The sequence below is a fragment of the Canis lupus genome, chromosome 25 (assembly GCF_048164855.1).
Source record: "Canis lupus baileyi chromosome 25, mCanLup2.hap1, whole genome shotgun sequence".
Taxonomy (NCBI): domain Eukaryota; kingdom Metazoa; phylum Chordata; class Mammalia; order Carnivora; family Canidae; genus Canis; species Canis lupus.
This window is the reverse complement of record NC_132862.1, coordinates 42,661,984-42,677,604: the sequence shown is the minus strand read 5'-3', so window position 1 is coordinate 42,677,604 and position 15,621 is coordinate 42,661,984. Positions and strand designations below refer to the sequence as shown.

General features: G+C 54.8%; 2 protein-coding genes across 22 annotated transcripts in view; both read left to right on the top strand.

Moving 5' to 3' along the window:
• Nucleotides 1-6,562, top strand: part of SLC6A13 (solute carrier family 6 member 13) — a 36,095-nt gene extending 29,533 nt beyond the window's left edge. For 9 of the 11 annotated variants that reach the window (XM_072799375.1, XM_072799381.1, XM_072799385.1 and 6 more), the window contains 7 exons: nucleotides 671-795; nucleotides 3,006-3,118; nucleotides 3,451-3,588; nucleotides 4,367-4,469; nucleotides 4,942-5,042; nucleotides 5,942-6,112; nucleotides 6,417-6,562. In XM_072799375.1, coding sequence (XP_072655476.1) covers nucleotides 671-795; nucleotides 3,006-3,118; nucleotides 3,451-3,588; nucleotides 4,367-4,469; nucleotides 4,942-5,042; nucleotides 5,942-6,112; nucleotides 6,417-6,539 — 874 coding nt within the window. In that variant the 3' untranslated portion in view covers nucleotides 6,540-6,562. Of the gene's footprint in view, nucleotides 1-670; nucleotides 796-3,005; nucleotides 3,119-3,450; nucleotides 3,589-4,366; nucleotides 4,470-4,941; nucleotides 5,043-5,453; nucleotides 5,589-5,941; nucleotides 6,113-6,416 lie in introns of those variants that run through there. The other 2 variants (XR_012017838.1, XM_072799379.1) reach the window with 2 other exon arrangements.
• A 951-nt stretch (nucleotides 6,563-7,513) lies between these two features.
• The window catches only part of SLC6A12 (solute carrier family 6 member 12), a 31,322-nt gene continuing 23,214 nt past the window's right edge, over nucleotides 7,514-15,621 (top strand). For 2 of the 11 annotated variants that reach the window (XM_072799363.1, XM_072799362.1), the window contains exons 1-3: nucleotides 11,890-12,257; nucleotides 13,142-13,213; nucleotides 14,114-14,198. The gene's annotated coding sequence lies outside the window, so the exon portion shown is untranslated. Of the gene's footprint in view, nucleotides 7,945-8,888; nucleotides 11,707-11,889; nucleotides 12,258-12,305; nucleotides 12,857-13,141; nucleotides 13,214-14,113; nucleotides 14,199-15,621 lie in introns of those variants that run through there. The other 9 variants (XM_072799368.1, XM_072799364.1, XM_072799370.1 and 6 more) reach the window with 5 other exon arrangements.

Genomic DNA, 15,621 nt, shown 5'->3' with positions numbered 1-15,621 from the left:
GTGGGCCCAGCCCTCTGACTAACAAGAGGCTAGTGGGCTCAGGCCTGAGAAGTAATTCATCATGCCATGCAGAGGAACCTCCGCCTGGCCTGCTTTGTACCTTTGCCCCAGCCAACACTTAACCCTTACCTATTTTTACCTCACTGCTCCCCATCTCATGTTCCCCATTCCAGGGTTCCCTCCAGCCTACTCGGTTCATATCAGAGCATCTCAGCCAAATTCAATTTTAGCTAAAAAATATCACATATTGCCTTTCAAAATCAAATTTGGGGGATGAGAATTATTTGTGGCTTGGGATTGTCATACCCTCTATATTAGCATGCCTAATGAATTGTGTCTAAGTGGTAGTGGCCCAAGAGGTATGCTGGCAACATGGTGGGGAGGGGAGGCTGTGTGGCAGTTTATAATTTTTACATGAATATTTTAGCTCCTTAGAGCCCTTATTCTTTTATGACTACTTTGACTGACTCCAAGTCTGAGCTAACGGAGTGGGGGTGGGTACAGAACCAGCCCCTTGCATGTTCATCTTAATCCTTCCGGGCAGCCCCCCTCTGGCCTGTGTGAAGGGCTGGGGCCAGTGTCTGTCTGTCTGAGGGGCAGCACTCTGGGCCTTCCTGTCAGCATCCTCTTGCTGACCGGGCCTGTCTCTGCCTCCCCGCCCGTCCCATAGGGACTGCATCGCCCTCTGCTTCCTCAACAGCGGTACCAGCTTCGTGGCCGGATTTGCCATCTTCTCTGTCCTGGGCTTCATGTCTCAGGAGCAGGGGGTGCCCATCTCTGAGGTGGCTGAGTCTGGTGAGTGTTGTGGGGCCGGGTGTGAGGAGTGGGTTCTGTGACTTGTGCTTGAAGCTTCGCCAAATGGGATCCAGATGCGTTTCTATTGTCACCTACACTAGGGGTGAACCACGGTCACCTTTGAGAGGACATGTCCTGGGAAGGTCTGGGGGAGTCCATCGACACTAACTCCAGCTTCAAAGGGTGGAGGTGTATAGAGTGAGCATTTCCCACACCTGGCCTCCACTCCCTTGCCCTAGAGGCAAGCCATGTGACCAGGTTCATGTTTCTCCTTCCAGAAACACTTTAGGCATCCATGAAAAAAATAGTGCAGATACACACATATACACACTTACATGAACATTCATACTACAGAGCACATATTACTATTTCTATTTCTTACTCCCCTTTTAAAAAACCCAATTGATAATATACTATATGCACTGTTCTGTGCTTTGCCTTGTTTTGCTCACTTTAAAACGTAAAGGATAAGTCTATGTTGGCACATAGTTTCCTCCTTTACACCATTCAGTGTTGTCGCTTTTATTTTTTTATTACTTTTTTAGAGATTTATTTATTTATTTTAGGGGGAGAGAAAGAGGGAGAGAGAGCATGAGCAGGGGGAGGAACAGAAGACAGAGGGAAAGGGAGAGAGCATCTCAAGCAGACTCCATGCTGATGCGGGGCTGGATCCCAGGACCCTGAGATTACGACCTGAGCTGAAATCAAGGGTTGGTTGCTTAACTGACTGAGCCACCCAGGTGCCCCTGTTGTTGCTTTTATTTTTATTTCTATTTTTAAAAAGATTTTATTTACTTATTCATGAGAGACACAGAGAGAGAGGCAGAGACATAGGCAGAGGGAGAAGCAGGCTCCATGCAGGAAGCCTGATGTGGGATGTGATCCCCAGACTTGGGATCACATCCTGAGCGAAACTCAGCTGCTGAGCCACCCAGGAGTCCCTTTATTTCTATTTTTAAAAAAGATTTTATCTATTTATTTGAGAGAGAGAGAGAGACAGAGCAAGGGCAGGGAGAGGGGCAGAGGGAGAAAGAAGTAGAGGGAGAGGGAGAAGCAGACTCCCCCGCACAGCAGGACCCGGAGATCATGCATTGAGCCAACATCAAGAGCCTGAGGCTCAACCCACTGAGCCACCCAGGCATCCTCTGTGTTGCTTTTAAATAAAACCAAGAATCAGTCCCCTACCTGGGTAAGCCGTAAATGCCGCTTGCCCTTCCCCTACTCTTGAGGACCACCCTCTTGCACTCTGCATCAAGACAGTGTTTTATCCTCGCCTTCCCAAGCACACCCTGTTTCACAGAGTGCCAAGCAGTGGGAACTGACATCACTGATCCTTATTAAAAATGATAGCATTTCACTTTTATTAAACGTTTGGTATACGCCAGGCACTGTGTGAAGCGTTTTGCCTGCATCATGCGGTGGGAAGCTCTGAGGCAGGGACTGGTATGGTGGGGGGTACCCATTCCACCAGTGTGCCAAGTGCGGTTGGAAGAGGTAAAGGATCATCCAAGGTTGCACGGTCATACTCTGTTTCTCAAAGGAAGTTTCCAGTGGATGGACCCAGGTGCTGGCATGTGAATCTGTTCCTGTCACTTGAGCCAGCTGAGAGGAACATTAATTTGTTTGAGAGGACGTGTGCCAACGGTATTCTGAAATTGTAGGGTGACAAAAAAGGCTCTGGGCACAGAGGTGGCAGAGTGGTTCAATCTAATCTTGGAGGTATTTTCTTTGGAAGTATTTTCCTTATAGAAGGAACACAGTGATTGCCTTGGTGGGGTCATGATGGCGGTGGGTCTCATCAAGCCCTACGTGCGCTCATTTGATGCTGAGTCAGCTGCACAAATGTACCAGTTTGAAACCTCTGGTTTGGGGCAATAGGTCCTGAGAGTGAGCCCTGAGGATCTGAGGATAGAGCTTGCAGAAATGCAGATGATATGCATCCTTTCCATCTTCCAAAGCCCCTTATACCCGCAGCCTCTAGGTTCTGTTCCTGCCAGTGAAAACACAGTGGGCGTGCCTTGGAGATTTGGGGACCAGGTGGAGGTTCGAGTGGCTTCTCCTGGGGGAGGTTGGGGGTGATGATGGTAACTTTGGGGTGAGGTTTCCTCTGGCTCCTGTGTTTCCATGACCCATACTGGGAAGCCTTGGGATCACACAGGGCCTGGAGCCAGCCCAGGTACTGGGCCATGTTCTTCTGCTCCTTGCTGTAGGCCCCGGCCTTGCTTTCATTGCCTACCCCCGGGCCGTGGTGATGCTGCCCTTCTCTCCTCTCTGGGCCTGCTGCTTCTTCTTCATGGTCGTCCTCCTGGGACTGGACAGCCAGGTATCAAGAAGCTGTCATGCAGAGCCTGGGAGATAAGTGGCTGTGTGCGGGCTGGGGGTGGGGGCGGAGCAGTGGACAGGAGGCTGAGCCTGATGCCCCAAGGGCCCTTAAGGCACATGGGGACTGCGCAGATCTCACAAGTGGATGCCCTTCTAGGGGCTAAGAAGAGCTCTGAGGGGTAGGTCCAGACCTAAGCACGCAAGGACGACCCTGGGGACTTGAGACAGGGACAGGGCCGGGCTAAGCCTCGGAGCAAGAAGTCAGAGCTGGCTGATGCAGCAGCATATTTTGGGATCTCTCTTTCTCTCCAATTCTTTTGCCCTCTCATCCAGTTTGTGTGCGTAGAAAGCCTGGTGACAGCGCTGGTGGACATGTACCCCCACATATTCCGCAAGAAGAACCGGAGGGAGCTCCTCATTCTTGGCGTGTCTGTCACCTCCTTCTTTGTCGGGCTGGTCATGCTTACAGAGGTGAGGGCCCGGGAAGCTTGAAGGTGGGGATTGGGTGAGGAGGAGAGGCCAAGGTGGCAGGGTCCTATGGAGCAGGTGGAGCAGGTGCAATGGATTCAGGCCTTGGGGCTGGCCTTCTAGGCTTCAGGGCTCTGGGACTCCTTCCTTTCCAGGCCATAGGAAGCATAGAGTAGGTGAGGCCTTCCTCTGGCCCTTGGACATTAACCACCTACCTTTGGGTGTGGCTGAGGGGTGATTTGGCTCCACGGTCAGCTAAGAGGTATGAAAAAGATGGTCTGGAAGCCCTGGATTAGGAAAAATGGCCTCTCCGGCAAGTTCCTATGATGTACCAGGCAACTGAGCCAAGTTCTGGGGACGAACTTCAAAGGGAGAGCGGGAGCCCTGGGGATGGGTGCTCTTCTGTGTTTTGTCCCGAGGGAGAAGGAAGGAGCTGGAGTTTGTCAGCTTCACAGTCCTGATGACGGCCCTTATCCTGATCCTCTGCCAAGAAGTACATACTTTGTCTTAGGCTTCTGGGTCAATCTCTAAATGTTCTCAGGGATAAGCTAACAATAGCTGTCTGTTTCATCTATCTTCCTGCTGAAAATAAAAAAAAAATTACTGTCTCATATCTGCTTAGTGCCTTGCACCTTACAAACTATATTCTGTTTTAATATCCGTCTCCTCTGATCCTCACCAGGTCTGCTCTGTGTTTGAGGGTGTGAGGCCGGGGGTTATGGGGGACAGTATGTCTGTTTCCTCTGGGTACAGTTCTGTTTTTGCCCTCTTCCCCGGGCAGGGCGGTATGTACGTATTTCAGCTCTTTGACTACTATGCAGCCAGTGGCATGTGCCTCCTGTTTGTGGCCATCTTTGAGTCCCTCTGTGTGGCTTGGGTTTATGGTGAGTGACTCTTCCCCCAGGTCCTAACCCCAGTGCTCTCCACCATCTCAGGGCCCTGAGAAAAGAGTCATCCGCTGCTCTTTCCCACCTTTTCCTGAGACTCCTTCCCTACTCAACCTCAAAAATCTCAAGAATCCGAAACTGCTACCACTGGAAATGCCCTCCAGAGATTGCTTTGTCACCCTCCTGGTGATGGCCGCACCCTACCACCCCAAGGGGGCCCATATCCTGTCCTATCCAAACCTCTTCAGCCCTTAATGACTTTATGATCGGAAAGTCCTTATCTTTGCCTAAGCCGAGTTCTGCCCACTGCTGCATATGCCTGTGAATCCCAGGGAAGAGATTCTCCCAGCAATGATTTGAAAGACTACCATGGTGTCTTCTGTTTATTGATCCTAGCCCATCCTGCCCATGCCTTGGATGCTAAAGAATGTCCTTTCTCCCTGTTCCTTCCTTCTCTTCTTCATGGTAGGAGCCGGGCGCTTCTACAACAACATTGAAGACATGATTGGGTACAGGCCATGGCCTCTTATCAAATATTGCTGGCTGTTCCTCACCCCAGCTGTCTGCACAGTAAGATAACCTTCAATAAAGCTACACAAAGGCAAAGAGAGATGGTGGTGGTAGGAGGCCAGCCAGGCTATTAGCCATAGAAGGGATGCCTCCCACGGGGATTGAAAATCTGGTGGATTCTAGAAAATGATTGGCAAGGTAGATTCTTCCTTTCCAATCCACAGAAGGTTAAATTGAGGTCCAGAGCTGCCGGATGGTTTGACTAACACCACAATGTGAGTCAAATGTCACAGGCAGGGCCACAACCTAAGTGCATTGGGCTGCTCATAATACTACTAATCACAGTGATAGTAATAACGCCACTAAGAGGGCTCACTTTGTGCCAGGCATAAGGTGCTTTGCACATTTTAACCCATTTAATCTGCGCAAAAGCCCCATGAAGTAAGAATTACCATTGTATTCATTTTACAGATGAAGTTGAAGCCAGAGACGGGAAGCAATTTACCTGAGTGAGAAAGTGCCAGTGAGCTGGGATTCAAGCCCAGTGGCCTGGCTCGAGTCTGAGCCACATACCACTAAGTGCTGCCTCCTGGGGCTTTATCTCAGGTGTCAGCAATTCCTCCAAGCACCCACTGTACGCAGGGCATAAGTGAGGCCCAGGGGGAAGGAGGCACAACCTCTGCCCTTGAGGTCCTCGCAGCACCCCCTCCCCCCCATGGGCCTGGAGCCTTAAGCACTGGGAAACACCAGCAGCCATGTGCAGAGGTGCCCAGGGAAGTTCTACTGGGAGTGTGGATTTGGAGCAGGATGTGGATGGGGGTTAGGGGTTAGGGGTTGACTGATCCAAATGGGCCTGGAGGCCAGGTGGGGCTCGCAGGGTGACAGGTCTCTGCCAACTCCCCCAGGGGGCACAAGGGCCCTGCTCTCCCAGCCCCTTCCTCTTCTACTCTCCTCCTCAGGCCACCTTCCTCTTCTCCCTGATCAAGTACACCCCGCTGACCTACAACAAGAAGTACACGTACCCGTGGTGGGGCGATGCCCTGGGCTGGTTCCTGGCTCTGTCCTCCATGGTCTGCATTCCCGCCTGGAGCTTCTATAAACTCGGCACCCTCAAGGGCTCCCTCAAAGAGGTAGGGGGCTGGTGGGGAGGGAGGGCGGGAGCCCAAGCCACTGGCTGGTGTGGGGCCCCAGGAGGACAGACGGACACCTGCCTCACTGGGGTAGGAGAGAGTGCCACTGAGCTTGGCGAGGCCCTGGGGAGGGACAGACGCTGCTGCCCACGACGTGAGCCCGGGTGGTGAGGAGCGGGTGGGCTCCGCGTGGGCGGGTGGGGGTGTGGCGGGCGCTGCAGGCAGACCCGGGCGATGGGGGAATGGGGGAAGCCGGCAGCCGTGCGACCCCAGCTCATGACAGCCGCCTCCCCTTCCCTTGCAGAGAATTCGCCAGCTCCGGTGCCCGGCGGAGGACCTGCCCGGATGGAGCGGAGCAGAGCCCTCTGCCCCTGCCACGCCCAGGACATCGCTTCTCATTCCCGCAGAGCTAGAGTCGCGCTGCTAGGGCCGGACGCCCGCTGGGGGGAGGGGGGGAGGGAGGGAGGCCGGCGGCGGGGCGGGGCGGGGGGCGGGCGGCGCGGCTGGGCCTCCGCGGGGTGGGTGGGGGGGCGCCTCCGCCGCTCTGAGGCCGGCCTGGGGGCCGCGCGGGGCTGGCGGGTGGGCTCGGCCCTGTGCTTCTCGCCCTTCACCCCATTAAACGCACGTTCCTGCCACGACGGGGGCCCCGCCTGGTGTCTGCGCCCTCGCCTCGGGGCCGTGCCTCCGCGCCCTCCACCCGCCCGCCCCGCGTCTCCCCTTCCCTGGCTGAGCTCCCCTGGGCAGTGAGCCGAGGGGACCGTGGTGCCGAGCAGGGGGCCCCGCGGAGACCCTCCGCCCCCACGCACTCGCTCCGGAGAGGACCGGCGCACCCTGTCCCTGCCGCCCCTTGGCCCGGGAGCGAGCCGCGAGCCGGCGACGGCGGGAGGGACGGGCCGGACCCGGCGCCCGCCCGAGGAAGGAAGGGAAGGTGTGCTTGGGCTTCTTTCCGCCCACATCCCCCTCCCGCCTCCCGCCTCCCGCCTCCCGCCTCCCTCCCGACCCCGCCTGCGGACGCGGAGCCCGCGCCAGGGCGACGGGACAGGCCCGGGGCACGGCGGCCGGGGGGCGGCGGGACGAGCACTACCCCGCTGCGCCAGCAGGGGGACCCCGGCCCAGGACCGCCGCTCTCCCGCCCGGGACGGACGCCGGAGGCGGCACCGCCAGGCGTGGCCGCCAGGGGGCGAACAGGCCCAAGCGGTGCGGGGCGGCTCGGGCCCGGCCGCGCAGAGGGTGCGGTGGGAGGGCCGAGCCTGTCGTACCCCGGGAGGCCGGGCCGGGCCGGGCCCCACAGGTGTGTCCGCAGCCCGCGTGGAGGAGCGGCACCCTTACCTCGCGTGCGTGCGGGTGCGGGTGCGGGTGCGCGTGCGGGTGCGGTGTGTTTGCGCCTGAACACACGCGGCCGCGTTTCTCCCTGGACGCGTGGCGGCTGCGGCTGCCTGTGACCCGCCTGTGTTCAGACGGGAGGGGCTTCCCGGGGCTGCCTGGGGAGCGGCCGGGACCGCCGAGGCGCCCGTGAGGGGAGAGCGCACTGGGATCCTCGCCAGTCTTCAGCTTTTGATTTTTTGTTGCTGTTTGGGGAATTTAGTAAGGTTAGTGGTGGAGACCCTCCTGCTCATTGGCATTGGCTGCTTCTTCCTGGACTGCCTGGCGGGGCATTCCCGAAGTGTGCCAGGCTCAAGTACAGTCGTAAGGCGGGAAAAACAGATCCGCTAGGGAAACCTGGCATCTTCATCCAACTGACCGTATTTCCAGAACACCTACTATGTGGTGCTGTGCTGTGCTCCCGAAGCATGCAAAATGGATACGAAATAGACACGACAGTACAAAAATAGGTACGACTTCTTCAATAGCAAATTGTGGCCAACGAAAGGGAGGAAAAGCAAAGTGCTCTGAGAAGGAGTAACTGGGTCTGGGTAGGAAGCTGCTGGTTTAGGTGGGGTGGGCTGGGAAGGCCCTTCGGAGGGTGTGCCTGCTGTCTCTCCAGCCATCCATCTGAGCACAGTTGCAAATACTTGTAAGGCCTGGGAAGGGATGCCTGCCTGCAGTTCAGTAATAGTGATTTGAATCCTAGTTAGGAGATCCAGTAATATAGAGTGAAAAGGATCCGCTGGCCTGAGCCTCAGGAGATGAGGCATCCCGCCCTGGCCTGTTTCTAACTCTGTCTTTGTGGAAGTCACACGCAATTCAGGTCTTTGCATTTTTGGAGGGACTACTGTGCGCCCACGTACACACAATCTTGTTGTAGGGCTCAAATGAGGTCATGGATGTGAGATCCCTTTTGGTTCCTCAGTGCCAAGCAGTGTGAGGTCATTAAACCAGTTGGGGGGATGGATGAGGGGTATCTGCTCTAATAACCCAGGGGGCTGACAGGCAAAGATACGAGAGCAAAGCTGCTTGTCAGCGTCGGGGTCTGGGAACAGGGGCAGGAATACCTGGACTTGGCTTTAGTGGGGATAGTGGGGGAGGGCTTACTGTCTGTCCCATTTGCTTTCTTTGCCTGGAAGGGCAGATCCTGGATCTCACAGTTCTTTGAGGAAGAAGACACAAAAGGAAGGGGACCCTTCTTGTCTAGAAGCCCCAACTGTTAGAGAAGAAAGGCAGGCATTAGGTTGGCTTGGTGGCTTGGTTGGTTCAGCTTCCGACTCTTGGTTTCAGCTCGGGTCCTGGGATCGAGTTCCACTGTGTCTGGCTTGGTGCTCAGTGTGGGGTCTGCTTGAGGCTTTCTGTCCCTCTCCCTCTGCCCCTCCCCCTTCTCTCAAATAAATAAACCTTTAAAAACAAAAACAAAAACAAAAGGCAGGCACAAGGGCACCTGGGCAAGTGATGGCTGGATGGAGAGAAGTGGCACAGCTCACCGGAGCTGCAAGCAGAGGCCTTGCAGACAGGGAAGTGACCGATGAGGCACTGAGTCCATCAGGCTTCCTTGGAGCCTTGGATCACATACCTCACACCTTGTACCTGCCTCACATCCATCCATGTGCACACAGGCACACAGTCCCTCTTTATCCTTAAATAAATGTGCACAAACTCAAGACATACCACTGTCAGCCGAGTAGGATCCTTTACAGAGGCTTGCAGTCCTGGCTGGGGTCTGAGCCCTCTTATTTCCTAGTTATGTGACCTTGGGCAAGTTCACCTTTCTGAACCTTCATTTTCTCCTCTATAAAGCTGAAATAGTAAGACCTAGATCAGTGTGTTGTTGGAGTCCAGCGGAGGGTGTAGGAAGAGCTGCCATGGGGACATGTTCAAGCAAATCCAGCTTCTTTCCCACGGCTCCAGCCCCACCACATTGGGCTGTCAATTAAACACAAAAGCCCGGGAAGAGGTTAGAGACATCTTTGCAGTCTGCTGGCCTCCTTAGCCCCCGGCAGCAAGCTGCATTGGGCCCAGAAAAAAGGCTATGTTCATTGAGTGAGGCATTTCTGGAGGAGCCAAGGGAGAGGTTGCCCCAGAATAACTCTGCATCCTGTGGCCCCAGGGTCCTGCTTAGCGCCAGCAGTATTGTCCAAGAATCTGAGGATCTGCCTCCCCCAAGTCCTAATCTATCCCCTGGTTCTGGGAGAACAGTGCCTTTTCAGAAAATGGAAAGCTGGGATCAACTTTTTCCCTCAAGTTCCATCCATCCTTCCATCCATGCAACAAACATCAAGTGCCAGCACTGTACAAAATGCTGGAGGTAGAGACAAAGAATTAGGAAACGTGTGTTCCCCACCCTGTAGATATTTCTAGTCTGGGAAACAATACAGTAGAACAAGAGTTGGATGCTCAGGAAGTAGGTTCCATGCCAAGCTCTCTAAAAGCATGCATGGACTTAAATGAATGTGGTGAGGAGAATATTTTATGGGGCTCTGGGGTCTCACTGCAGTAAGATAACTGAGTCACTTAACCATATCCCATCTTGTCGTCAGGCCCTTCGCAGTGTAGAAACAGTCTTAGGTAGGCTTTCCAGGTAATTTAGGGATTCCTACCTTTTGGAAGGATGGGGATCTCTGGCCTTCTGGAGTTTAGCAATTGGTCTGAATGCCTGCTGGGGGTAGGAAGCTGTGGGGGCCTGGGTGGGCTTGAACAAAGGTGGGGCTCCAAGTTAGAAGGAATCCAGGGCAAACAAGGCAGCTGTTCCCCTACAAGGCGAAGGAGAGGCGGCAGGACTGCAGGTGGGGACCCATGTGCAAGCCCAGGTCCTGATGGAAAGCCTGACACATTGTAGGCATGAAATAAAATTTTTGAATGAATGAATGGGTCCGGAAATGTACCCTCTGCCTAGTCTGATTCTCTTTCTTCTCGCTCCCCTTCATGGAGAGGCTGGGCATCTTGTTCTGGAATAGCTGCCGCTGCTGTTCTGTCCCTTGTGGACTGTGGTGTCCCCTGCACACTAAGCCCTGTGGCTGCCACCTGGAGGACCCAGCACGCAGGGACAGATGAGCACAGGGGTAACCGCAGCACGTGGGTCTGCCAGAGCCGACCTGCTGCCCGCCTTCGGGCGCCACGGAGCATGGAGTCTGAGAGCCGAAACCAGCCCTGGCTTCCTCTGGCTGAGGAAGCCCACAAGAGATGCTGAGAGGGGCCTGTGAGCCACTGCCTGGGCCTGCTTGATGGAAAAGTACAGACAGAGGCTCTCCCCTCACACCCCAGCCCTGCTGGGAAGTTCTCAAGTACAGAGGGGAAGCTCCTGCGAAGGGGAATTTCCCTCTCACCCCACGACTTCCCCCCTCTCCACACCACCTGGGGCTGAAGAAAGCACCTTCATTGCCTCCACAGAGGCACTGACTGTCCTGAAAGAGTGAGCAGGGACTGTCCTGTCCCCAGCACCACAGGAGCACGTGTGGGACCAATGATGAGACCCTGTCTTGGACATGCTCACTGGACACATAGCAGGGGGCACACACATTTACTCAATTAATATCCATTCACCACTGATGGCTGCCCAGCCATCAGACAAGTCCCAGTTATGTGCCTCGAGTCCTGAGAGGTCACTGGAGCATAATTATCGCTGCCTGGGACCAGACACCACACCATCCCAGCCTCTGCTGTCAGAGGACACACAGCAAACACCAGTGACCACCCCCCCACAGCCCGCCCCGCTTAAGCACCTACAATATCCTAAGCAATTTACTATATTGTCTTTAACAGTGAAAAGTAGGTATAGGTATTGTTTTGTTCCTTTTACAGATAGGAAAACTGAGGCTCAGAGCCTTGCCCAGTGGATGTGGACGGTCAAACAGAGGAGGGGTTCAAATGTAGGTCTGTCTGACGGTAAACTTGTATCCTTTCTAGATAGGCTCCTTGAGGTTTGCTCTGGGCACTTTCTCTAGGAAAATCCCAAGGCACAGGGTGGTTGGTAGTTGTGAAGGTCCAGAGCCTTGCCTTGAAACCACAGAGGGCAGGTACTTGGTGGAAAAGTCCAGCTGGTGATTCACCCTCCTCCCGAGCCCTCGTTGGTGAGGCCAACTCCCCTCCTGAGTTTCTCAGTTCCCAGCCTGGGGGGTTGGTGGCTCCCATCCTACTGCTCTGGGGAGAGAGGCTGCACCCTGCCCCATACATCCTCCTCTTCCCTCCAAAGGAGCCAGACTGGAGGGGCAGACCAGAGGGGCACGGTGAGAAGGGGGAAGGCGGGAGGGACAAACGGAGAGGGATGAAGTCACATGTGAGTCTGAGCTGGTTTGGAGGGTCTGGAGGGGTCGTCTGGGGACAGCACTCACCGGGAGGGCTGGCAGCAGCGGGGGCGGCAGCAGGGGGTGGGCACAGCAGGAGGGCGATGGGGGTGGGGGACTAGGGACAGAGGACTTGGCTTCCTGGGGTTGGATGTTGTAATCCTAGTGCACAAACTTTTGGCTTCAGTCCCTCCTGTTGCTTTTGGTATTTCTCTGTCCCTTCACTTCCCAATACACTAGTGTGCGTGAGCACACACACACACACACACACACACACACACACACACACACGGCTGCTCTCTGGGAGTCCCAGGACAACGACTTGGATGGGATTCTGAACTGGGAGGAGGAACAGGAGAAGGAGCAAAGGTGGAGACCAGTTCCTCTCTCTGGTCCGGTCTGTGTGGGCTTCCTGTAAGCGGCTTCCCCGGGACGGTGGGGGGCACCTGAGGCATGGAGCTGAGCTGAGCACAGGAGCCCAGCTGGGGACTGAGGTGAGCAGGAAGCAGAGGGTGGGCTGTGTCTTTGTGGTCCTTTAGAGGGGCCTCTGAGGGGCTGCAGGGGTGAGTCCAGGGAGGTGACTTCACAGAATTGTGTGTGTCTGGGTACAGAAGACCAGGGTGGGAAGAAAGTCTGAGGACGAGGGGCATCACCCCACCCCACCAAGCCTCCCACAGCTTCTCAGTTGCTCAGGGACAAGGCTGGGAAAGTCCAGAGGTGGGGCGCTGGCCCAAGGGAGTGGGTGACAGAGGGGTGATCACCTGACTGAGAGAAGGAGGGGAAGCAGACAGTGCCCGGTGGGGTGGGAAGGAAGAGAGGACGGGACAACCCTTGAGGCCCCATGACCTGCAACTAGCCATGCAATCGAGGGGTTCCCGCCCCCTCTCCGGGTGGAGCAGGGCAAGCAGGGAGCCAGGTGTCTCCCAGAAGGAGGAAGCTGCCCCAGCTCAGGGTGTGGGGAGGCATGGCATGCTTGTGCCAGGGAAGGGTGACAAGGGAGCCGCCAGGAGGTGCGGGTGGCCACTAGCCGAGCCAAGCGGCCCACAGAGTGTGAAGGACTGGACGGAGGGAGGTTTTGGTGCCGTGCACATAGGTATGTGTGTGCAAGGGGACGTGACGGGAATGGCACCAGTGTGTGTACAGAAACGGGAACTGGTATGTGGGTGTGGGCTGAAGCAGGGGCTGGGGCATCCCGTGCCCCCAGGGCCGGGGCTGGGCTGGTCCTGTGCTGGCCGGGCAGGGTGATGGGGCCGAGCTGGGATCCTAGCAGCCCTCAGGGAACTGCAGGCACTTCTCCACCTGTCTGCTTCTCCGCTGGACCCTGACCCATGCCCAGCTCCTGAGAGCGGTTAATTTTGGACTTGCTAACTTCTTGAAGGTTTCCTTGATGGGCAGCCCTGAGCTCCGTGTGGGTGTAGGTGTCTTTGCTTCTGGAGGGCGCTGTCATATGGTGAGCTCCAATCCATGCCCCTGTACCCTGCTCCTGCGTGGCTGGGGTGGGAAGGTGATGCTAGGGGCTGGGGAGGATCTTGGGGAGGAAGAGCTCTCTGGAAGTCATCTTGACTGTGGATAACACTGTTGTTTATTCCCAGCAAACAGGCCAGAGATAGAAGGGCACAGTGGGGAGCAGGGCGAGGAGGGCAAGAGGGTAGGGAGGCACGCCGTCCTTTTGGCTTTTAAAAGTCAGCCCCACGGGAGAATTCTGTACAGCTTGTTTTCATGTCTGACATCCTCCTGGACATTTCTTCTCTGAGTCTAACTTGAATCCCTCTTGCTGCACTGGAGGCCTGTTTCCCCTTGACTTACCATGGCACGGGGCCAGCTTTCTTTTCTACATGCTCTTGGCTTTCTTTCTGCCATTCCAGTTTTTCATTCTAATCTACAAATTATGATCTTTCCAGTAACCTTTTCTTAAAAACAAAACAAAACAAAACAAAAATCAACCAAATATGTCACATCCATACCAGCTCATCAGTGTGTGTTCTCTTCTCTGTCTTCCCTATCCTGACACAAGCCAAACCCTGTGCCCAAACTGGGCTCTGAGCTTTGCTTCCCCACCCTGCATTCCCCTCGGCTCTTCCCATGGCTTATTCCTTTGCCCCGGCAGGTCTCCCCTCCTTCCACTGTTGAGGCTAGCGTGGTCCTCACATAGCTGCTTCTGGTCTGAGAACAGTAATGCTTGTCCTCTGACCACCCTGCTGGTGACCTCTGTGCTTGGGCTCACCTTGAGCTGAGCTACACTATGGTTTGGCTAGCAAAGGCACACATCTCTCCTTGTCTTATATGGATCTTATTTTTATCCTCCACCTTCCCAACATCCCTGTTGAACAGGGCTCATTCTCTCTTCCAGGGAGACTTAAAGCCCAAAGAGGACGCGTGAGTTGCCTAAAGTCACACAGCAAGTTAGAGACTCAGTTCCATCACTTACTATATCGGTAAGTTCATTTAAATCATTCAAAAATAGTTTTACTGAACACCTGTAGGGTGTCAAGTTCTGTTCCTTAGTCTCTCTGAGCTTCACTTCCTCATTGATAAAATGGAGTTAATAGCAATACCCACTTCAAGGATTTTAAAGAAGATGAAATTTAATAACCTCTGTGAAGAAGTGTAGGTTTTTGGCACAACGATTACTCAAATGTTAATTTTTATTAATATTATTATTGGCTAGATCTGGACTAGATCTTAGGTTTCCTGTCCTGTGCTTCTTCCATTAATGTTTTTTTTTAATTCATTCATTCATCGATTCATTTGTCTGATAACGATTCCAGGGCCATTCCTCAGGGTGCTTGAGCCCCAATTCTGTAGCAACATTTCCAGTTGGTTCAGGTAGCACAAACTCTTCCCCTGGGGGCAGGCTGCCATTCTTTCAACCTGATACTCTGGTTCTCAAAACCTCCCCCTGGGGTCTGACAGTCTCCTCTGAACCTGGAAGCCTTTCCTCTTCCTCCCTGACATCAGAGGCTGAACACCTCTGATTTCCATCAGGTATTTCTCTCTTCATCCTTCTTCCTGGGCTGAACTTGCCATGGAGACTGTGCATAGATCCCAACACCCATCTCACCCTGACAGGCTTTCCCCTTCCTGGGATAACCTATACCCTCCAAGTCACCTTCAAAAATTTCCATAACCTCAAATGGCTCCTGCCACGCCTTTCTAACTGACTAGGGCTTGGGCTGTTGCCTGGGTTAAAAGGACCAACAAATAAACACAGACACTTCTTTTAGTAAAAAGAATCCCTTGTGTTTCTCTAGAGCCTGGGGGAGCGTGGAGCACTTGGTAGCTTCTGGTCACCCTGAGTCCCCCAGCACCCGGTGGAGGTGAGGGGCGGTGGGTAGGTGCTTCCCTCTGTAGCCTCTGTAGCCACGACACCTCCTCCTGGCAGCTCACCAGGAGCCTCAGGGTGGCTATGTGGGGGAGGGTGGGGAGGGCGGGGAAGGCAAACCAGAACTCCAGGTACAACGCCGCAGTGCTACCGTTTATCTCCTGGAAGTCAACAAGTGGACAATGGTAGGGACACAGTAAAACCCAGAGAGGCCACGCCATATTTCTGGCAGTCCAGGGCGCTTTGGACTCTTTAGGAGAGTAGGGAGCCAGGAAGGACAGTGACCTGCTATCATGCACAGCCTCATCTGGGTCTCCCTTGGTGGGACCACCTTGACCTGGAGTTGACCACCACCCGAGTGATTACAGTTCTGGGATCCACCCCCAGAACCCCTTGCTCGTTCTCAGGACAGAGACACAAGTGAGAGAAAAAGAGCCAGGTTTCCCTCGAAGGCCTATACTTGGTCCTGGCCCCAATCTGGGTCTCATCTGGCCTTGCTCAGAGGCCCCACCTTCTCCTTCCCTCCCAATCAGATG